This window comes from Macrobrachium rosenbergii, chromosome 39, assembly GCF_040412425.1.
Source record: "Macrobrachium rosenbergii isolate ZJJX-2024 chromosome 39, ASM4041242v1, whole genome shotgun sequence".
NCBI lineage: Eukaryota > Metazoa > Arthropoda > Malacostraca > Decapoda > Palaemonidae > Macrobrachium > Macrobrachium rosenbergii.
In genome coordinates this window covers 9,625,001-9,650,000 of record NC_089779.1, presented here as the reverse complement: position 1 = coordinate 9,650,000, position 25,000 = coordinate 9,625,001, and the positions used below count along the sequence as shown (strand labels likewise).

General features: G+C 36.6%; 2 protein-coding genes across 5 annotated transcripts in view; one reads left to right on the top strand and one right to left on the bottom strand.

Moving 5' to 3' along the window:
• The window catches only part of LOC136825730 (mitochondrial import inner membrane translocase subunit Tim21), a 188,641-nt gene that overhangs the window by 107,418 nt on the left and 56,223 nt on the right, over nt 1-25,000 (top strand). The gene's annotated exons all lie outside the window — the stretch shown is intronic.
• LOC136825721 (phospholipid-transporting ATPase ABCA3-like) overlaps nt 1-25,000 on the bottom strand; it is a 135,304-nt gene that overhangs the window by 92,694 nt on the left and 17,610 nt on the right. The window contains exon 1 of one of the 4 annotated variants that reach the window (XM_067082513.1): nt 14,669-14,913. The exons of the other annotated variants lie outside the window; for them this stretch is intronic. Coding sequence (XP_066938614.1) covers nt 14,669-14,716 — 48 coding nt within the window. The 5' untranslated portion in view covers nt 14,717-14,913. Of the gene's footprint in view, nt 1-14,668; nt 14,914-25,000 lie in introns of those variants that run through there. 4 annotated transcript variants of the gene reach the window in all.

Genomic DNA, 25,000 nt, shown 5'->3' with positions numbered 1-25,000 from the left:
GGTCACGCAGGGTAACTTGGTCACCAATCTTGTTTTAGTAACTGCGCAATCCGGGGTCACGCAGGGTAACTTGGTCACCAAGCTTGTTTTAGTAACTGCATAAAATTGGTAATGATAAATTTCTCATTTATGAAAACCGGGTCCGTTTTACTAGAATTACGTCTTATACGACCATCTCAAAATCTCTGTGAAACAAGGGGCTGTCTTCAAGATGACCTAATGTTGTATAGCTGGTTTGCAATGACGGTGGCAAGCCAGACACTCTTTATGTATTATGTGCACTTTCACGCGTATTTCTGCAATAAATTCAGCTTCAATTGATCAAACACGGAATGAAAAGCGATCTATGCAATCAGGCAGCTGTAAAATTGCCACTTGCAGCGAAGGTACTAGAGAGAAACAGTCTCCATAGTGACCTTGCTCACTCGATTTTACGTGCAATTTTACTCTCTTCTTACTCTCTCTCTCTCTCTCTCTCTCTCTCTCTCTCTCTCTCTCTCTCTCTCATTTATAAAAGGAACAGGGTCCAGAGAGTAGTTCGAATCTCCAGACCTTGGTAAAAGTATATATAAAGATCCGTGATTCTGCATGCTTATATGCCTAAAATATGACTGCACGTGTGTATATATATTTTATATATATATATATATATATATATATATATATATATATATATATATATATATATATATATATATATATATATATATTATATATACATACACACACACACACACACACATATATATATATATATATACAGTATATATTAGGAAAACAGTGGCATATCGGTAAATGCAACTAAAATTTTCCAGCACAGAGTCTACACGACTTTGCAGTGACCGTGATATGTACATGACTTATGTCCCTTGCATCTCTTCCCTGGGAATAATGCAAAAATAAGGATGAACCACAAAGAAAATTGGAACAACGCCCTTGTTATCATCCACGCCAATTTTTGGAATTTCCGGCACAGGACTTAGCTTAACAGCAAATTGAACATTCTCTCTCTCTCTCTCTCTCTCTCTCTCTCTCTCTCTCTCACACACAAACACACACACACACACACACATACACACTTAAAATGTTGTATACAAACACGCACACACAAAAACATTTAAAATGTTGTACACACACACTTAGAATGTTGTATATATATATATATATATATATATATATATATATATATATATATATATATATATATACATACACGCACACTTAAAATTTGTATACATACACACACACACTTAAAATGTTGTACACACACACACACAGATTTTTGCATGTACCTACGTTTACTAAATTACCTTCAAAATTATGTAATGAAACCACTCAACAACAAGAAACCAAGAAACTGACATCATCACATCATAGTTAACTAACCATCAGCCTACCAGCATCGACCAAAACGAAACGCCATATTGGGGTCGAATGTCACATCAGAAGAAGTAAAAAAAAGAAAAAGAAGGCGAAAAAATAGAAGAAAAACCCAACACGGCAAGATGCCAAAGCACCTAAGGAAGTGACCCAAGGTTGTATACGATGTCATGCGAGAGCGCTGGTCGGAATTCCGACCTCTACGGAACCCTCGGGTGAACTGGAGTTATAATCAGAGCGAAAGCTGTTGCGGTCAGAAAGCATCTGACTCAGGTGTTTAGGAGGGGACACCAAGGCCTCGTGATTAACCCTGTCATTATATATATATATATATATATATATATATATATATATATATATATATATATATATATATATATATATATATATATATATATATACAATCAGAAAGCTACAAACGTCCTTTAATATCCAATTCACTCTACCTCGGAAGTAATATATTTTCATATATTACCGAAGGGGAATTTTTAGTTGATAATAAGCTGGTTAGTGTGTCACTGTAGTCCTGATTCCTCGTCCGTCGCTGGTTCGACCCACGGGACGGTGGACTTATTATCAACTAAAAATTCCCTTCGGTAACATATATGAAAAAATATATTACTCGAGGTAGAGTGAATTGATATTAAAGGACGTTTGTAGCTTTGATTGTATATGAATCACGGTGATGTGATAAATAGTCATATATATATATATATATATATATATATATATATATATATATATATATATATATATATATATATATATATATATATATATATATATATATATATACTGTATATATACATACACATATATATATACATATATATATACACATAAGTATGTATAATCATGAAGCTACAAATGTTGTTTAATATCCAATTCACGCCACCTCGGGAATATCCATCGGGAATTTTATAAGTGATACATGGATCGAGACCGCCGGGTCTCGATCCCGACCCAGTACCTTCCAACAACAACTCCAGTCGACGGTCAAAACCACTAAGCCACACCAAGAGATAAATTTCATAAGTATATATATATATATATATATACAGTATATATATATATATATATATATATATATATATATATATATGTGTGTGTGTGTGTGTATATACACACATATTAATTTTATATCATACACGTATCTAGAATAGATAAATGCATAATTATAGTGAGCTAACGTTTTGACAGGTGAAAGACAAGAGTTTTCCTCTTCACTTTCAATTATATGTATATGTATATGTATATGTATATGTATATATATGTATATATATATATATATATATATTATATATATTTATATATATATATATATATATATATATATATATATATATATATATATATATATATGTATACAACTGAAAGTGAAGAGAGAAAACTCTCATCTTTCACCTGTCGAATTTTTAGCTCATCATAACTATGCATTCATCTATTCTAGATACGTGTATTATATAAAGTTAGTCCTTGGTCTATAGATTTAGAAAGATAAATTCATAAAATGCCATGGCTTTTTATACAGACACGAACGAACAAGCACAAACATTGTACCAAGATAAATTGCTCGTACAAATTTCTTCTAAGCTTAATCCCTAGTCGGGATCGCTGTTTTCAATAAGCCTCCTCCAGCCTTTTTCTGTTTTGAACGCCTCATTTCTTTCACTCGTTTCGGCAGATGTTTTACGGACGGATGCCCTTCCTGGGCTTGTCTCTCCAACCTCCCCCTTCCCCCCTCAGGAGGAAATCAAGCAGTGTGTTCAGTGCTGAACACCCAAGTTTCTCGGCGAACCTTCTGGGCAAGAGCTTGCTTCTGGGGACATTTCGTACACTGGGAAGATGTGTCATTCAGCATCGAAGGACCAGTGAATGACCACTGATGTTATCAAACACTCCCTGGTATTCGCTTATAGTTGAAGTTTGAACCATCGCAACATGGTTATTTAATTAACCTAACAGGCATATATTTGTACATATATATGTATATATATGTATGTGTATATGTATATGTATGTATACATATGCTGTTGATATATATATATATATATATATATATATATATATATATATATGTATGTATGTATGTATATATATATATATATATATATATATATATATATATATATATATATATATATATTAAATGTATACGTATATTTGTGTATTTTATATATACAGTATATATAGTATGTGTGTGTGTATGCATGTGTGTTGGTGTGTGTGTGTGTGTGTGTGTGTGTATCCCTCGCAATATCTGCCTCCATTTATGTATAGTGCACAACAAACAAAACGTAACTCCTAGACCCCTCCCAGTAAGCAGTGAATCACAAAATATGAGGTAAAGAGCGACTGTCACTAACAGGAGTTTGCATAATATTTTTTCTCTTGATACATATTTCTGTTATTAATGTTTATATATATATATATATATATATATATATATATATATATATATATATATATATATATAGGCTTCCTTACACACCCGTCAAACATTCATGCTGAGTTCTCATCAACATTTAATAATGTAGCTTTGAAACCTGAATTGTAACACATTTCTTTTTGTATAATTACTGTAATACGTACCGGGATACGTGGGTACAAAGACGAGACAGGAAGCATTTGCGGTCAACAATCACTGTAGTACAAAATACTGTAGTGTTATTGTGTTAACGCGTTGTAAGGTTTGTCGATTTAATTGTACGAAACATAAGTAGCTAATAATAATAATAATAATAATAATAATAATAATAATAATAATAATAATAATAATAATCTGTTACACCCTGATAATATTTGTACGAATAATAATAATAATAATAATAATAATAATAATAATAATAATAATAATAATAATAATCTGTAACATCATAATCATTATCATTAGCGTCGTTATAATAATAACATAAAAATATATCAGTCTTTTAGTTTTTGCAGCGTCATTACATAATTATAGTCACAACAATTAAACTACTGAAATGATGAAAAAAAAAAATCCTGAAATACTACTGTATATTTCAGATACACAAAGTGAAACAATACACTGTTTGGTTTTTTCCGGACCAAACGTACTTCTTTCTGTGTGTTTGGGGGGAGGGGGCGGTAGTTACATACGAGGAGCTCTCTGAATTTAATTCTTCCTCATGGTGCTATAATTGCTGTCAGTTCGAAACCCTGTCTTTGAACTTGTTAAACCTATGTCAAGTCGCTGTCTGTTAAATAATATAGGTGAGTATTGAAAATATAATTCAATTTTCATGCGAAAATGTTGCCTAATGGAGAAACTCACAAGGACGAGCAATAAATAAGTGAGAATAGTTCCAACAAATAATTAACGGCATGGACAAAGCAATAACACAAAGTTATCTTAATTTTACACATATTTACATTTCCACAATCTCTCTACTGATGTGGGTTACTGTTCACCACTCATGTGCTCTTTCTTTATTTTTTATATCTACTCAGTGAAATTGTTCTCGTCTCTGATTCATAGCAGCTCCAGTATGATAAGGAAGCCTGTTAAGACCCGAAAATATATCCCGCCGTCTCTCTCTCTGTCTCTCTCTCTCTCTCTCTCTCTCTCTCTCTCTCTCTCTCTCTCTCTCTCTCTCCAGATGGATACAGAAATAAGTTAATGAAAAAGATGTATCGAAGGAAATTACACAGAACCTTACAGAAAATAGTTAAATAACTGCATAAATACGAAAAATATCGTACATTAATAAAAAGTCCGCAAGTTCATTAGCGAACAGTGAGTATAAAAAAAAAAAAATAAAAAAATACCCGACTGAGCGCTCACGCCCTCACTTTGAGACCCAATTCTGTTCTGTAGCTCAAGGCGCAGTTCAAACGTGTTCAGAGTTAATACAATTACGGGAGAAGCCACAGAACTCGAGTTCCCAAACGCCTGCCTTTTGTACTTTATCGTCTTGTCTCTTGATTTTTTATATTCTAAGTCGCTGAGGGTGAAATTGAGGTCTGGGAACTGATATGAAATTCGTTTCCTAAGTCGTTACGAGGAGGAAGTCAAGATCGAGGCGAGGGATCGAAAATAATCTGCGGAAGGTAAACAAAAGGAGCCCTGGCCCCAATATGACGAGGATTCCCGGGAAGAGACGAGATAAGATGATTACCCTATTTGACTACCGGACCTATTGACTCTTAAATGGTGGAACTAGCGTGGTAACTGAATGCCAAGTAAAAAAAAAAAAAGGATATTGTTTGCATATAAAATTAGTTGATGATGTTATACAAGTATTCTAGAGTTTGAAATATGTCACAGAATACGAATTTAATTGGGCAATCGTGAGATCGAAAACCTTGATAAAGGGGATTGGTAGTTACTTAAATTCAATGTAACTTAGCTTTTCTTTGACGAATAAAAGTACACACTAATATGATGCATCATTTACACTTTCTTTCCCAAACAGCAGGAAGCTGCCGTTTTCACTAAACATTCATCAGTGGCAGTAACAATCAACCAAGCAATAAAGAAATCCCGGATTCAGATACAGAATGCATTTACACCTAAATCTGCATCACGTATTCCCCGGAATCAAATGAATCTTTGAAAAAAAAAACTTTTTTAACCACTCATTATTTTGTACAAACAAAGACGAATCTGAACAAAAGCATAACCTCCTTTGGCGGATGTGGCAATGTAGTTGAGAGTTATTGGGGTATGAAACCTGATCGTAGCTCGCTCGACAATGCTTCCAAATAGTTAAATTACATAACTGCAGAAGACCACGTCACTAACCCTTCGCTCTCCACACACTACGTACAGTTAGAGTTAACAACTAAAAGATCAACCACAAGAACAAGTCATGGTTATAACAACCAAACCAATGATAATATTGTATCAATCGCATTATCACATTTTAAAGTGTATTGGTCACGTTCGTTAGATATTCGGAAATAAAATTGCCATGTAATGACCTCCAAATTCTCTCTTTCTTATTATTTTTTTAAATAAGAATCAAGCGGAAATTCGTTCATTACCTATCTGGATATCCAGCGATACTGTAAAACCTTAACAATAGAGCGTTACGCTTTCTTTTGTCAACGTAGGACATTTTACTTAACCTTTTCCTTGGAAGGCTTTGGTTTGTTGGGGGAAGGGGAGGAGTCAGTGAATAGCCATTGTATCCGAGCTTTGGCGTCATAAGAGTTACATGAGCCGTTAATATCCACATTATCAAGGGCAAGAGATCTTGTGCCCGTTGTGACCAAGAAGAAACAAATAAAAAATGTGCCGAAGTTTCTTTGGCGCAATCGAGTTTTCTGTACAGCGTATAATCAAGGCCACGGAAAACAGATCTATCTTTCGGTGGTATAGGTATAATGCTGTATGAGCCGCGGCCCATGAAACTTTAACCAAGGCCTGGGGGTGGGCTGCCCTCTATCGTTGCCAATCGCACGATTATGGCTAACTTTAACCTTAAATAAAAAAAAATAAAACTACTGAGGCTAGAGGGCTACAAATTGGTATGTTTGATGATTGGAAGGTGAATGATCAACATACCAATTTGCAGATCTCTAGCCTCAGTAGTTTGTAAGATCTGAGGACGGACAGAAAAAGTGCGGACGGACAGACAATGCCGGCACAATAGTTTTCTTTTACAGACAACTAAAAAGTGAATCTCTAGAATTAAAAAAAATAAAAAATAAAGCGTTCAAGTTCAGTACCATACAAAGTTGAGCAGCCCCCGTAGTGAAATGAATTTAAATACGTACTGTATAACTGGCCCCCGATTAGTTTGACAGATTATTGAAAGAAATAATGAATTACAATAGTGCAAAAGTAATTAATGAATGGCTTTTTTAGGATACGAGAGAGAGAGAGAGAGAGAGAGAGAGAGAGAGAGAGAGAGAGAGAGAGAGAGAGAGAGAACGCAATACATCTTGAGACAATGCATGCCCCACCTGACTTGTCCTAGGCTTAATCCTTACCTCTGCACTCTGATTGGCTAACTCAAATTTTTTTCCATGCTTGTTCTCTCTCTCATTTTAAGGGATGCTCTTGAAGTAAAGGCCTGTGTTGGTATAAGACCAATATTCTCTAAGCAATATGCCCCAGATTTGTCATCTACCGTTTCCTGACCCTGGATTTCCAGATCGACAAATATCGATGTCTCTTGACTAAACACAGGTTTTCCACCTGTTCTTTTCCGCATATAAAATCAAATACTGTGATGACAAGATCCAGTTGTGTAATATGGCTGGTGAATATAAGGAGACGGCAAAAAGCATCTAATACCAAATGGTACATTCTAAAATGAAACTACTTGGCACACAAAACTACTGGCCTTTTCAAGACTGGTCTTGCTCTGAGTGAAATCAAGTGACCTTGGACTTTAGCAGGTATGGTACACCATGCTTGCGACAAAAGAATGCGTACTTTTTTTTTTTTTTTTTACAGAAGCCCACGCCCCTTCTTAGGGAAAACGTCCTATTTGTGTGTATCATGTATAATATCTAATAAAGGCAGCCCATAAAAACACCAAAATGGTAGATTTTACAGCGTTATATTTCGTAGACAACTGTCTGCCTCAACGGGCAGGTAATGGATTAAGAGGTACAAAACAGTGGTTTTTATGGGCTACCTTTATTAGAAGGAATTCTGTTTTAACAGAGGATATTTTATAGTCAAATATATATATATATATATATATATATATATATATATATATATATATATATATATATATATATATATATAATATAATATAATTTTCTTCTTAATGCTTCACATCTAGGCATCTTCTCCAGGGATCATGATAGGGCTGGTCCAGAGTTATGTACTTAAACCTCCTTGCTACAGAGTATATGGTAAGCTGTAATGGCAGCTGCCTGTCAAAATCAGGCCTCCCCGTCCCCATATTGTCAAAGTACAGTAGGGTTTTGAGGTCCAAACCCAACACTTTGCCAGATTCCTGTTCGACAGTTCCTTTGGCCATCCTCCTCTGTTGCTCTTGTGACTCTGTCCAAGAGTTGTGTGAGAGATAAAGACATTTTAGTGTATGCAAGGAAATGACTTACTCAGCACTCAGAGGAAGTCTTTTACTGGAAATAACAAAGGACGAAGGGTATTAGGGTCTTAGTGGATTGTGGACTGTGTACAATTAGATTGCTAAAATATCATAACTGGTATTATCTGACCGTCTGTATTTTAATCTGCCTCGTCACTGCTCCAGTTGATCTTCAACCGCTATGTTGCGTTGGGATTCCATTAATCTAACCCTTAACTGCGGGAATGTGTGAGTATAGCCTTTGAGAATTAAGGAATTTATATCAGGGAGGAAGACAAGCTAGGTAAAGCAACCTGGCGAGCAGCGAACAAAACAACAACAGTGACGTAAAACAAATTACGTGAACCAAATGACCACAGCTTACGAAAAGTGGTTAGTAATTTATATATATATATATATATATATATATATATATATATATATATATATATATATATATATATTACTGTCTAGACATCCGCTTCTCACGGGGATTGGATGAAAAAAACAGAGTAACTATTACTGATCTGAAGACCACTTTCATAGGTGTAGAAGCATCTTCGGTCTCATTTTCGAAAGAATCGAAGTCATATAATTACGATGGAGACAATACCAAAAATTATTATATTAATTATTTATATTTAACTGTGCATGACAAGCAGGCATTTGAGCAAGGTTGGGAAACAGCTAGAATATGTCAACCCTAAACCATGAGTGTAAAGGAAGAAATGTTATGCAATAAAAATACTACCACAACGAAATTCATACTAAATATATATATATATATATATATATATATATATATATATATATATATATATATATATATATATATATATACACACACACGAACATTCTAAACAACAACACGCATCCCCCTTGCAGAACGGCAGGTATACATAACACCGTCATATTCCGTCAAGTGAAAAAGCGTCGCATCTCTTTCTTAGGAATAACAGTCGAGCCCAAGGAATAATAACTTGATACACCAACCCAATTGCCAGGGCGAAGGATGTGGGCCTTACAATGCTTCCTACACTGGGATAACTAGGACTCGTCTGTCTGGGATACTGTGACTAGCCGTCTTCAGGACCAAGCCCTAGACCTAGTTTATATAGGATAGTGCAAGGCCAACAGAATTTTAACGTTAAAATTCTGTTGGCCTTGGGATAGTGCTGGTCTCCGTCTCACAAGGAATTATTAGTAGCAGGAACTGAAATATTCGACTGTGAAAGAAACCCCAGAGACTATGCCTACTGTCGAACACTTATGTAGGCTATAGGCCTATCAGAAGAAAAATCGTCGACTAATGGACCATTTGAAAAACTATTCGTATTATCGACTTTGAATCACCTCCGTGAAACCTCGGATATCTACTACCATCACCATGAGAGAGAGAGAGAGAGAGAGAGAGAGAGAGAGAGAGAGAGAGAGACTCAGTCATCAACATCCCTACCTGACTAGTCTTATTAGACCTTATCCTTCTCCCTATACTCTTAAATGGCTGCCTGTCTCATTTTTTCACTGCTTTTTGTTCTCTCTAAGAGCTGCTCTTGGAGCAAAAACCCACGTTGGTATAAGGCCAGCTTTACCTTAAACAACATTTTTGTATTCATTCACTGATGGGAATAAAAATGTGTAGGTTTCGAAACGTCCTGCCCAATCGACTACTTTGAAATAACCTTGTACAGTTCTGCATAATTTGAACCTTGACTCTTATAACTGCGTAAGGGAAAGTCTTTCCACATGAAGAAAATTATTAACTGCCAGGCTGCTATTACCTTTCAATTTTTATCTCTCTCTCTCTCTCTCTCTCTCTCTCTCTCTCTCTCTCTCTCTCTCTCTCTCTCTCTCTCACACACACACACACACACACACACACAAACAATTATGACAAAAAAGATGCATGTCTCAAAGGCATTTTGCTAAATGTCTTGGAGCAAAATAACAACAAAAATTCACTCCCGAAAAGATTCCAAAATGCGTTAGTTAATTTAAGGAAAAGGGAGGATATCATTATTATTATTATTATTATTATTATTATTATTATTATTATTATTATTATTATTATTATTATTATTATTATTATCAAAAATATGATAAAGACGGGAACATAGTTCTCTTAGATAAGGAGACGTACATCAATAAAGTTCAAGGACTTTTAAACAATGCGAGACCTATGATAAATTAACGAAAGACCCACACACACATATACATACATATATATATATATATATATATATATATATATATATATATATATATATATATATATATATATATATATATATATTTTTGTGTGTATGTGTCCCCTTGTCCTCAGTTTTGGTAACAAAACTGAAACACTGATCCAGTAACAACGGCTACTAAGGTAGTTTCAGCGACAAATATATATATATATATATATATATATATATATATATATATATATATATATATATATATAATGAATCAGGAAACACAAACTCAAGTTTTAAACACAAACCTGAGAGACAATAAAAAGCCATAAACAAACAAAAAAACTAGTTTAAATGACAAAAATCTTGAACGCAAAATGAGGCTGCAAAAGCAACGCAAAAGTTCCAGAACTGAAACGTAAATGTGTAGTAGACCGAACATAAACAGTATTTCTGAAGGCTGTAAACGTGACGTTCCCCGTATAACGGAGAAGCACCCGTGAAAAATTCATGAAGGCTGACAGGCTGACTCATTTATCCTCAGATCTTGGCAATCGAACAGTTCTTCCTGGAAACTGGCCGAAAGATACTGAAATGGCGTGTGCATAAGCTAGCCTACTAAAAGTCAAACAACGTCTTTGTTAATTGTTTTAAAAACCACAGTGAAAATGGTCTGCTTTCTTTCGTAAATATAAAAACGGTGATCTATCCTAGATTAGCAGTTTTTACGACTACAGTCGGCACTGGAAAAGATTTTGTTATTGAATAATGACTGATACATCAAACATGAATGAACTCCCTTTGAACAGCATTGTATTGAAAACGAAATCGATAAGCGAAGAATGTCAAGGCCGTTAAAGTAGACCTAAGCTGTCGAAACCGGAGAATTAATCCTACAGACAGCCTCCCATCCGAGTTTATTCTGAGGCGAAATATGAATTATAAAGAAGAGATAGCCCAGGGGCAGCGCCGGTATAATGAGCGGAAGTACACAAAAAGGCGGCAATTATAATTTCATGGCTTAAGAATTAAGCGTAAAAACTGCAGGGCTAATTCTTTCATTTCTGTAGTAACGTAATTAAAATGCCAAGTATTTCTGGAGACTACATTTGCACTAGGATTACGAATACAGATATAAAATAAAATATCATATATATATATATATATATATATATATATATATATATATATATATATATATATATAGTATATACTGTATATACTGTGTATATATATGGTGTATAACTTTTTACGAGTTTATACACGTTTCTACACACAGTTCTGTATACATTTCTCATCATCGTCAAATATATATATATATATATATATATATATATATATATATATATATACATACATATATATATATATATATATATATATATATATATATATATATATATGTGTGTGTGTGTGTGTGTGTGTGTGTGTGTGTGTGTGTGTGTGTGTATTATATATTTGTTACACGTGTATCTGAAAAAGTTAGCGTTACCAGGAGCATGGGTTTAAAATGACTACCAGAGACAAGACAAAGCGATGTGGTATTTTGATGGAGCAGAAGTGACAACAGGTGAAAAGCAAGAACTTGCCTATTCCTCAGACAATGCTTTTGGTTGAACAGGATCCAGGAGAACCGCCCACGGGAAGACAATGCAGGCGCATGAACAATCGCAACCTCGGTCTAGACCAGAACGCAACGTGCAGGGACAAGGAGAATTAACCGACCCATTGACAGAGCGTTAAGCTCGGCAGAGTCAGAACGCAGGGCCTGTAATATGATCTACCCAGTATTTACATCTACGTCCATGAGAAGTAGGAGGAAAAGGAGGGTAAAATGAGTTTTTTTAAAGGTAGGATTCCGCTGCTCCTTTGCCATAAATGCTTGAGCAAGCAGGGTTGAAACCATAGTACGATGGTCTAAGATTGTAAAGGGCTCCGTAGGGGGTTAGCGCCGTCAGTGCACCTCATGCGGTGCTCTGTAGGACTGTAGGTATTACTAAAGGTTCTTTGCAGCGTGCCCTCGGCCCCTAGCTGCAATCCCTTTCGTTCCTTTTACTGTGCCTCCTTTCATATTCTCTTTCTTCCGCCTTACTTTCCACCCTCTCCTAACAATTGTTTCATAGTGCAATTGCGAGGTTTTCCTCCTGTTACACCTTTCAAACCTTTTACTGTCAAATACCGTTTCAGCGATGAATGACCTCATAGGCCCAGGTGCTTGGCCCTTATCCTAAATTCTATATTCCGTTCAATTCAATTCTAAGTAAAGGGAAATTCTGTTTGATACGTGGGAAAATGATCAATAAGTCACATTATCTATGTGGCAAACATACTGACAAAAATTACAATTCTGAAGACGAAGGAATATCCCTGCAACAAAGTACAAATGCAAATAAAAAAATCTCCAATTTAGACTAAATTAGAGCCTCACAACCCTTAGAGAAGATTCAAAAACATCGGCATAAGATGACAGACACTAGCAGCTTCATCTTGATGGTCCATGAATCACTGAGGCTTTACGATTTCCTGTTTTAGACCAGTGATCTGGAAAATTAAACACCTTCCTGCTAAGTACAGAGAATCCACCGAGGTTACTTTATTACGTAGTGGATACTGAAATATTGCGTTGCTGAATTCCAGAATCTGCTCGTTGGTGCATTTATTGTATAATTTTGAGCTACACCTCTTCCAGATTTGGAAATTTTAGTTGAATAAACATTAAATTACTGTGATCGTGTTTATGAAGGTATGTGTGAGGGGAAAAACCTCCGTGGAAAATGCGAAACCTCATGGTGATGCCTGAAACCCGGGTATTCACAAAGAGAAATGAAAAGGGGAAAGTTGTGACCTCCAGGGAACGGTTACTCGTGAACGTATACACGCACACAAACAAACACACACACACATATATAAATATATATATATCAGCAAACGGTGTGAAACCTTGCATAAAGCAAAAATTAAGAGAAAAATAAATAAGAATAGGAGACTTGTGTACTTTAAATTTTTTCTCTTCGTTCTCCTCAGAAGCAAATGAGATTCATCATCAACATACAATACTACATAAAATTAATTCCGTGCAGCGTGCCTGATTCACATTATCATACAATAAAGTCAACAGGTCCCCACCTGAACTGACAAAAAACCAGTGCCAGTAACCTACAGGTGAAAAAACTCGCTGTTCTTACGCTAAACAGCCTCGAAAGAGCGAAAGGAAGAAACGTCGATTAAGCACGTGCTGGCAAAAGGCAAGGTTACTCTGGTAACAAGAACTGGGCGAGTGTTAATTCTTATGTATATCCGAAGAGGCGTTGACAACTTGAAAATAAAACTTTGGTTACAAAGATGGGAAATATTCAGAACCATGAATGGAAGTCGGGGGGTGGGGTGGGGTGGGGTGGGGGTTAAGAGAGCACAGTCAGCCGCATAAAAAGTCGCTCATGAAAACAAAAACTCAGAAGACGTTTCGGGTAAACTGTTGCGTAAGTTTTTTGTTTATCCTCGTCTTATGTAATGTGTTCATCCCGAGCTCCTTAGGGGAAATTTAAGGAACTTCTGCTGCTTTCATCACTGGTATTCTCTTGTCTGTGTGCTATTTCTTTGCATTCCACCCCCACCCCCACCCCCAAAGACTATCACCCGCTCTGAAAAGCTTACCCTTGACTCTTCAGTTCTGCCGCCACCTTAAACGTTTCACTAAATATAAACGTCCTTCATGATTGTGAAACCCTCCTATGTCTGTGTCAATCGTGCAACAAACAAATCACGAGCAAAAGAACCCGTTTCCAGGAAAGGAACAACTTCGTCATTTCCTAATACCCTGCCTATGACTATACTGCCAGCCCGGCAGGTGTCGAGTTCTGTCAAGTTCAGGGGAACGTTTCTCAACAGGTTTCGGTGGCAACGTCCAGTTTTTTTCCCGTTGCAAATAATGGTAACAAAAGCAAACAAATCATCTTTAACGGTGGTAATAAATAATTAAGGGTACTGAGTGTGGAGATACCATAGCGATTCGAGATTACAGCGTCCGGTGTAGGCTAGAACATCCAAGAAAAGAAGCTCCGAACATCCGATGAACTGATGTAAACATGAACTCACCTCATCATCTTGAATCTCCGAGGCACACTGGTGATATCGATAATCCATTGTGGAAACAACTCTACTTCCAGTAAATCGAGGAGATGATTCTAAGTAATCCTAACACGCGTCAGCCATTGACTCAAAACAGGATTTGAAACGACAACTTTGTTCACGCACAAAGGCGCTCTCTGTCACACGCATGCGCGCACACTCTCTCAGTCACACGCCACGCGGGATCCCTTGCAGAGACCGAACACTCAACTGACTGCAATTCTACCTCGTGCTCCAACCGAGGGTCACAACTTATACCTTGCGACCAATCGGCGGCAAGGACGCAAAAAGTGGGAGTTCTCATTGGTGTATGACGTAACTGGGAGAGCGAACAAAAGACTGAATAAGTGGAAGACGAAGCGAAGGAAACATCGTCAGCTGATTTCCACATCCTAGGAGACTAAGTTCGACCCTTTTTGGTTTTATCTTTTCCTCTTTCGAGGAGCATCAACAATAATGGACGGACGTAGCGCCTGTCCTTGGGGCAAATAGAAATAAAAAAAAAAACTAACAAAAAAAAGAAGAGGACACGAAAGGAACAGCTGTGCTGAATATACCTTAGTGCATGATCATGTTGATAACCAGTAATGTAATACCTAGGACCAATTTGACTTGCATTAGGGTAATCTGTAATTTTGCTCATTTCTTGCTTTTTTTTTTTTCTTTTCTCTTATAACATGGATGTCGTATTCTGTGGAAGTCTGTTATAAGAGATATTGGATTTATTATTATTATTATTATTATTATTATTATTATTATGAGAGTAGTCAAGGTGACCTTGTGCTCACACCTTTAACCGTCTTAATCTTGGAAAGGAAACTCTGTATAATATTTCACACCTGCTAATTTGATAAGAAGGCTCTCAGCGAAAATGAGAATGTACAAATATGTTGATCATATATTGTACCGTATTTTTCTAATTAAGTAATAACATTAAGTACGCGGGCGCTTCACAGTGTGTTGATATTTATTGCATACGTGGCTGTTTATTGATATTTTTCCAAGTGTACCCCATTACCGTCAATCATTTCGAGAGTGTCGAGACGGTGAGTCCCGACCCTGTGGGCAGTGCGTACCGTCCCAAAGCTAGGACCAAGTTACCTATCTTCTGCATATATATATATACAGGGGCCTACGGTAAGAGAGGCTGGCCCGGGGCTGGACGACGCCATGTCTAAAATTGGAGTTTATTACCCAAAGATTATCGTTACTAAAACAGGGCGTATGTATGTGTATATTTTTTAATTTATTTATGGTAAGTATGTATAAATATGTATGTATGATGTTTTTAATAAAATTCTCCGAAAGCCTGAGAGGCTGGAGGGCAGTTTTAGTAAAGAATATACACACAACATACAACCAAAAGTAAAGAATATACAAATAATATGCAACCAAATCCTGGAGGGAACAATACCCAATAAAAAGCCATAGATAGAAAGGCAGAAAGATGGAAAGAAAGAAAGAAAGAGAAAGGAAAGTCACGTCGGGTCAACGGGCATGAACAAAACGGTGTCATTTTAAGGCATGGGGCGGGGGGCATTGTAGATAAGAAATTGGTCAAAGTCTCTGAATATTTACATGATTTATTGAAATCAACTCTATAAATACAAAAAAAAAAAGAAAGAAATTTGGGCTTGCAGACCGTAGCTTAATGGCCCCTTAGTCTAACATAGTGACAAAAATATGGCCGTGATAATTGAAAGGGTATGTCCTGATCTGACCTTTCTTGACCTAGGGTACCACGTTCTGTCTAACCTGGGGGGATCCAACCCTGCGCGCCCCCGGGCCCCACCCGTCCTCAACTTTGCCTAAAAATCAAACCAATAATAATAATAATAATAATAATAATAATAGTAATAATAATAATAATAGAAATAATAATAATAATAATGTTTTTTATTTCAGATCAGGGCCATATACATGGAATATACAAAGCAGAGACAGTACAATCCGCACAATCTATGTACAATCCACACAATCTATGTACAATCCACACAATCTACGTAGATACAGGAGTTAAAATGATAAAAATGATAGTCGGTAACATTCACACAGCTACTGATGCAGTAGTGTAATGGCATTCATAATAATGGTAATGACAGTAATAATATTGAAAATAATAGTAAAAATATTGAAAAGAAAAGCCGGTAGGGGTGCAAAAACTCAGAAGTAAGACGTATGGGTGTACATACAAGTTTAAATGGATTTCACTCCATCCCGATAACTATTTCCCATCCCGTTAATTAACAGGATAGCAGGTTGGTTGTTTATTTCCACCCCTTCACAAATTTTTTATCAAAACATTTCGCATCGGTGTTATGGAAAGTACATAAGCACACGTAGAGAGAGAGAGAGAGAGAGAGAGAGAGAGAGAGAGAGAGAGAGAGAGAGAGAGAGAGAGAGAGAGAAAGGCTCGAACAAAGACCTAACCTTGAACAGTCGGGATGAGCTTCGATAATAATAATAATAATAATAATAATAATAATAATAATAATAATAATTTGCGGCCGCAACTCCCTTAATTTCCGTTAGTTACCCTCAAGGCCGCCTAGTAATAGGCTAACTCCTGGGTGTGTTCACTTACAATGTCAACAAACGGTACAAACCATCTATCATCATATTTTTCAAGTGGCCCACCTGCAATCATAGCACTCGTTTCTTCACACACACACACACTCACACACACACACATATATATATATATATGTGTACATATATATATATACTATATTATATATTTACATATATATATATATGTATATGTATTGGTTTATATATATATATATATATATATATATATATATATATATATATATATATATATATATATATATATATATATATATATATATATATATATATAGGTAATTTATAATTAAACAGGTCACAGAAAGCGATGACAAACAAACACTGGCAGCATTCTCATGACATCAGAACTGAAGTGGGAAACGAGGTCAGAGTGAAAAAAAAAAAAAAATTAAATCGAGCGCAGAAAAAAAAAATGTATTTATCTAATCTTAACCGAAAATCGACCTCTCTCAATAAGCGCTTACATTCTTCGCAAACGAAAGAAAATAAGTGACCAATCGACTCTGATGTTCAGAAGGAACGCAGCGAAATTGCTCACACACACACACACACACACACACCGATGGTTGGGTCTAAGGGCGCGTGACTCATTCACAAAACGAAAAACAAGACGAAGAAACCGCAGCCTTTCACTCTCGGCAACATTCACTTTTCACTCTCAAGTGAACATTTAGCTCCTGCAAATACCATTACGGAAAGGAATTAACACGTTATACACATACACACATACAGTGCATACAAACGTGTGTAAAATATTTGCGCAAACGAAAGTTCATGCGACAAAATAAAAACATCCAATAGTGTGTGCGTCTGCCTGGGTAGAATAAAAATAGCCGTTATGCAATCTAGATCCAAGTGGCTTTATAGTGACTTAAACTTATTTTAAGAGAGAGAGAGAGAGAGAGAGAGAGAGAGAGAGAGAGAGAGAGAGAGAGAGAGAGAGAGAGAGAGAGAGCGCGTGCAAGCGTTTATGAAGACATGTGGGCACTATTACATGACTGGCGTATTTAATTTTTTCTATTGCAGCGTCATTTTGCGCTCCGGTAACTGCAGATAGTTGAAAATGTTCATGGAAAGAAACATGCACGCGCAGCGTGAGCGCGAGAGCACAAACACACGCACACACACACGTGTATATATATATATATATATATATATATATATATATATATATATATATATATATATATATATATATATATATATATATATATATATTTATACACATATAATATTACTCGTATTAGGCTTCAATAAGACAGGGCAGTTTAAATTCCAGGTTCCTTAATTGATAAAGTACAAGCTTTTGTACTTTATCAATTAAAGAATCTGGAATCTGAACCGTCCCGTCGTAATGAAGACTAATACGAGTTATAATATATGCACACTGAAGTTGTGGGGTTATTTTGATATAATATATATATATATATATATATATATATATATATATATATATATATATATATATATATATATATAGAGAGAGAGAGAGAGAGAGAGAGAGAGAGAGAGAGAGAGAGAGAGAGAGAGAGAGAAATATCAACACACAATTACGGGTGGAACAGAAATAAATTTCTAACTCACATCAGGATCGAACCCAGGTCTTTCAAATGAAAGACCAGGTCGCTGCCAACCAGGCCACACAAGTAAAAAAAGAAGTTGGAACCTGAGTACAACTGTACCCAAGGAATTACCTGGGCAGGCCACTGCTGAGTCGGGAAGTTGGGGAAAACACGCTGGTATGCAAGCAGTTAGCCTGCTCAGGTAATTCTGTGGGTCCAGTTGTACTCAGGTTCCAACTTCTTTTTAACTTGTGTGGCCTGGTTGGCAGCGCTCTAGTCTTTCATCTGAAAGACCCGGATTCTATCCTGATGTGAGTCAGAAATTTATATATATATATATATATATATATATATATATATATATATATATATATATATATATATATATATATATATATATATATATATATATATATATATATATATATATATATATATAATAAGAAATTCCGTCGTTTCTGTCATTCTTGTGCTTTGTCTTCCGCAAATCTCCACTGATTTCCAGCCTCCTCCCTCACAGTTCATATCCAAGTAAGTATGAGTTTTCAACTCTTCTGGTACCCTCAGAGTCCAGCTGACACAATCACATACTATTCTTCCAGGGGTTGTGCATAGGACATGTCCAAGCCATCCCAATTTCCCTTTCATCATAATCTCATCTATATGCAGAACTTCTCACTACCCTGCCATCTGACTCCAAATAGCCTTCCTAAATTGAACTGAATGTAGAGTTTAGGCCAAAGGCCAAGCACTGGGACCTATGAGGTCATTCAGCGCTGGGAAGGAAATTGAGAGCAGGTAGGTTTGAAAGATGTAACAGGAGGAAAACCTCGCAGTTGCACCATAAAATATTTGTTGAGAGGGTGGATAGCGAGATGGAAGACAGCGAATATAAACGGAGGTAGAGTAAAAGGAATGAAAGAGGTTGCAGCTAGGGGCCGAAGGGACGCTGCAAAGAACGTTTAGTAATGCCTACAATGCACCACGTAAGATGCACTGACGGTACTAACCCCTAAAGGGGTAGCGTTTCTAAAGCTTTATTTTCAAATCGCCAATATTATACCATGATTCGTACCCGTTTAGCAGTACAAGTTGTTCTAGTCTTGTGTATAGTCTTATTTTTGTAGTCAGGTTCAGTGTATTTGATATCAAAATCTTATTCACACTGCACATTATTTGTTTTACCTTTGTTAGTCTTTAAGTCAGTTTCAGCTGAAGGGAACCTATTTGTTTTGCTGATCTCCAACTATTTTTTTTTTCTTTTTAAAGTTTGTGATAAGGGCAAACAGCAAGATGAATTAACTTTCGCTTTTAGCACCTCACCATTTACTGCAAATTCATCTGACACATCCCCTTCAACGTTAACTGTACACCTACTTTGTTCATGGATAATTTCAGTAAGCCAGTGATGCAAGACCTTCCATAATACTGGACTTAGGGCGCTGCAAAATGCTTCTCGTAACAAGCGGCCAGAGGGGAATTTTTAAATTCTGATACACTGCTGCACAAAATGCCTAAGCACAAGAATTTGATCTGTGTAAATCCTGCCTTTTCTCATACCAGTTCGTTCGTCTCTAAGCTTCTTTCTCCAGCTTACTGAAAAAAAAAACATATAGAATATTGCCATTAAATCTGACGTACTGTAAGTGCAATGCCTCTATGGTTACCACATTCTGTCAAGCCTCTTTTCTTTGGTACCATTGCTGTGACTTCAAATTCCCAATCATTAGCCTTTCTCCCTTTATTCCAAATTGTACAAAACAGTCTAATTAGTATATGAAGTGTCATTTCAGTTTCAGCTAAAATCATCTTTGCGGCGTTTCTATTACAACCTGGCATTTTCCATCTCCTAAGTTTCTTTAGTATTGATTCCAACTCAAAAACTGTGAATTCATCTTAAATCCCTTCAGGTCGTCTTCGTCAATAAGATTATCTCCTTCACGACTCTACAAAAATTTTCCACATAAAGTTAACTCTTTCGACGTTATTGTTGACTAATCACTCCTAATAACAAGTACTTTCCTCTGTTGCTTTTCACCCGCGGATGTTCCGTTAATAATTCTATGGGCTACCCGAACGCCATTGCTACCCCCTGAATACATGGCTCTGTCGTCAACATCAGCCTGTTAATCCAGGTATTCTCCCTTAACTCTTCTTGATCTTCGTTTGCATTCACTATCTAGACTTGAATACTTAGCATGTTCTAATTTGCTTCCGTTTCCTCCTTAAAATTTGTCTAAATGTAACATTCGCTTCTGCCCATCCTAAAGGTCAATACGTATTCGTTACCCTACAAACAAACACACAAATATATATATATATATATATATATATATATATATATATATATATATATATATATATATATATATATAAAATGTTCCGTTCCACACTTCGGTCAGAAGAGATTTGCCTCTACATTCATGTGCGCATTTCGTTAAGTTGCATATCTGAGTTTGAAGAACTTCTGTCCATCTAGAAATTCTTTTATACAACTTGATAAAAAAAATTGATATTTTGGAATCTACTCTTCTTAATATTAGCGTGGAATCTTTTTCTCATATAAAAAAGTATGACAGTTCTTATGTGTACCATATATATAGATATATATATATACATATAAATATATATATATATATATATATATATATATATATATATATATATATATATATATGTATATATATGACATTATAAACATTTTTCATGTCATTTTTATGAATGATATAACTAACGGTTAAGTGAGAGGACTGAACCTCAGCTCTCAAGTAGCGTTTGAATTCTTACCTTCCAAGTTGCAAGCAAGATCTAAATTTTGAACTCGTTAAAGTCGCACTGACTTCCAAACGGGAGAAAAACCTTTCTCCCGTAGTGGGGTCGATATGTGTATGTGTATATACTGTATATATATGTGTGTATATATGTATGTGTATATACATACATATATATACGCGAGTATATACATACACATACATGCATGTATATATATGTATTTATATATATATTTATATATATATATATATATGCATATACAAACATGTATATATATATACACATACATATACTGTACATACATGTATACTGTATATATATATATATATATATATATATATATATATATATATATATATATATATATATATATATATATATATATATACTGTATGTATACAGTATATGTATGTATGTGTTTTTGTGTACGAAGTACTGAAAGTACTTATGCATGTGAATTCTGTATTCATATTTAAATTATTTATTATATGTATGAAAATGAGCACAGATCTGCCTACCTTATGCATCACCTTAAATACCTTTATTGCTAAACCGCTGTCGGTATTGAACAACAGCAAATGTTCTCACAATAAATAAGTATGCTAACGTACACAAATCTTTCTTGGCACTGACTCCCAAATGGGAGAAGAACTCCAGTTTCCTCTCGTAGTAGGATCAGTAAAGCTTGTGCATAGAACTTTGAAAGACCCAAGTTCAGATCCTGCTTGAAAGCGTACAGGAAGTTCAGTTCTTTCATTTAATGATTAGCTATATATAATAAAAAAATTTTCAAAGTAACTTGTACTTTTCCTAAGCATACAAACCAAAGCCTTTTATGCATGAGCATTCCGCAAGGTGAACTGGAATCACGCTTTGAAGCTTTGTAACAAAGTGGTTAGTTGGAGGTATAAGCAGGTGAGCAGATGGGAAAAACCCACTCGCCTTCCGTCACCAAGCAGTTTTCCTTCTGCGTGAGGGACTACATGGTGTAGTTGATTGTCCCTCAGCATCAGGGGTTACATGAGGTAGTTGAAATGTGATTATTGCAAATGGCTCCGGTTTGTATATATAGGAAAAACATAAATTACTTGGAAAATTTTTGATTTGTTACTAGGGGAATACAAACCATTGTCCTTTATGTAAGACACTCACTTGTTAGGCTAGAGGGTAGACTCTCAACTGGCATTGAATTTCCTCCCAGGTATGCTTAATACCCAGTCATGATAATGAACTAGGGTTCTATAACTCCTGTTACCTCCTGTATAATCTGTCACAGGAATGCAAGATGGATAGGACCCTGAGCCAAAGCGAGTTGTGTCTGGACTCTCACGCATGGAAATTCATCAAATACAATAACACAAGTTGGAGGGCAGCTAAAACCTGGATCCCCTCTACCTCTGTTAAAAGGGAGACCATAGGGAGTTGCACATTATGAGCCAAAGCTATAAGATAGGATGTCTAGTTGTGAAATTACCTGCATCATAGCCTATCCAGCCGGACTGCTGCCTTGCAGACGAAAGAAGAAAAGAAGATGGGGGAGAAAGAACAAGTCACTCAACGATTCAACATCCAGCCTTATGCCATCAAGGTACCTTAGGTGAGATGCTTTTTGTCTCAGTGGAGCTTGGAGAATACACAAACTGTTTACCAGCTACCAAAAAACCTAAAGAGAAGGTGTCCAAAGACTTGTGGGCAATGTCCAGAGGTAAAATGGTTTGGTGCCACCAGAAAACTGCCCTTATTACCTGTGAGTGTCAAGTTCTCTGAACAGCTGGGAACAGGACAAAGCCTAGGGCTTTGCAAGCTATCACACAGAGTGGGCAATCATCCTCTTCACTGGACGACCTTATGTCTTCTTTATCAAGAATAAAGAAAGAATGTTCTTTGATGCCTTCTTGTGTCATTTGGTACTACAAACAGATCCCAACACTGTAGCTTAAGAGGTTAGGTTCTCATAAATTGTCCCAAAGCACTAGAACTGGGCACAAATGATCTCATCCAGCTCCCCACTAACAAATTCTTGAAGGGTGACAACCAAAACAATTCTCATATCTCTAGACGTACTGATAGAACAGATCCTGAGTTTTCACCAGAGAGAGAGCCAAGCAAAACACAAAAGGGCAGGCAACTTGCAAACATGTTATGATAAGACTAAGGCAGTGGGGCTAATCTTGAGGGTGAGGTCTCGATCCAAGGCCTCTTCCAGGGGCTCTATTATACCTAAGTGGGGGACAGGAGTCACATCCCACTCAGAGGCCAAAGAGAATGATATGGGCAAAACTGTTCAAAGCTCCTAAGAGCATGGACAACTCTACCAAGACAAGAGAGGTCCATGCCCTTCATTCAGAAGACCTGATTCAGGACAGAAAACAGGCCTAACCACAAGTACAGAGAGTCTTATTGAAGGTGGATGAGTAAGTTCACAATCTTCTACAAAGTAGATGTGACTGAGGAAAGATCCCATCTCCAATAACAATCGTCCACTCCCTGGTACACACCACTTGAGGCTACCTCAGCACATATGGCTGACAGAGAAGAGTCGGCCAAAGAGGAATCTCTGGATATTTCAACCAGACGAGCTAGCAGGTTTGGATACCACTAGGCATGGGGCAAATAAGGAGCTACCAGGTTTATCTGAGACCCAGTATGACAAACACTCAGTTGATCATTTGACAAATCAGACTGAATGGTGGAAAGGTGTCCTCCATAGCAGCCCAGGGGTCGTGTTGAAGGGCCTTTGCACCAAGTGAGAACACAGGGACCACTTGGTCCACACGTATTTCCCCTGACAGCTGAGCTGATCTGCTAAAATATTTCTTTTGCCAGGAGCATGCCAGGCTGAGATCTTAATGGTATGGTGAGCCTCCAACCCATGCATTAAGGGAGGTTGCTGTCATTCAACCAACTCAAGAGTCCATCTATAGGCGAGTAGTTCTGCAGTGTATAAAACTTTCACCTGAGTGTCAGCAGTGGAGGCAGGAGCTTACATGACCTGCTAGCAGCAGGGAATCTTCTTACCCTAGGATCAAACCATTCAATTGGTCCTAAGCACCAATTGCGAACTGAGACCACAAAGATCTGAATGATGGCCTTGTCTCCAGAGTGCACCGGAGAGTTCACTCTGTGAATGAGGTTGGGTTCAGCAATGGTATGTTGGTCACCTTCTCCAGATTATTGTGTGCATGACTGAAGTTTGTGACCTCTTCAAAGTATTATTCCAACTTGGCCTGTTAAGGTTCTGAAGGCAAAGAACCTATGGTCCTGCCAGATTCCATAAGCCACAAACTGGATCCTCTCTCACAAGCATACCCTGGTAAACGGTCTCCAGACCATGGACACAAACGATTGGACCCACTGGCACCAATCACTGACTCAT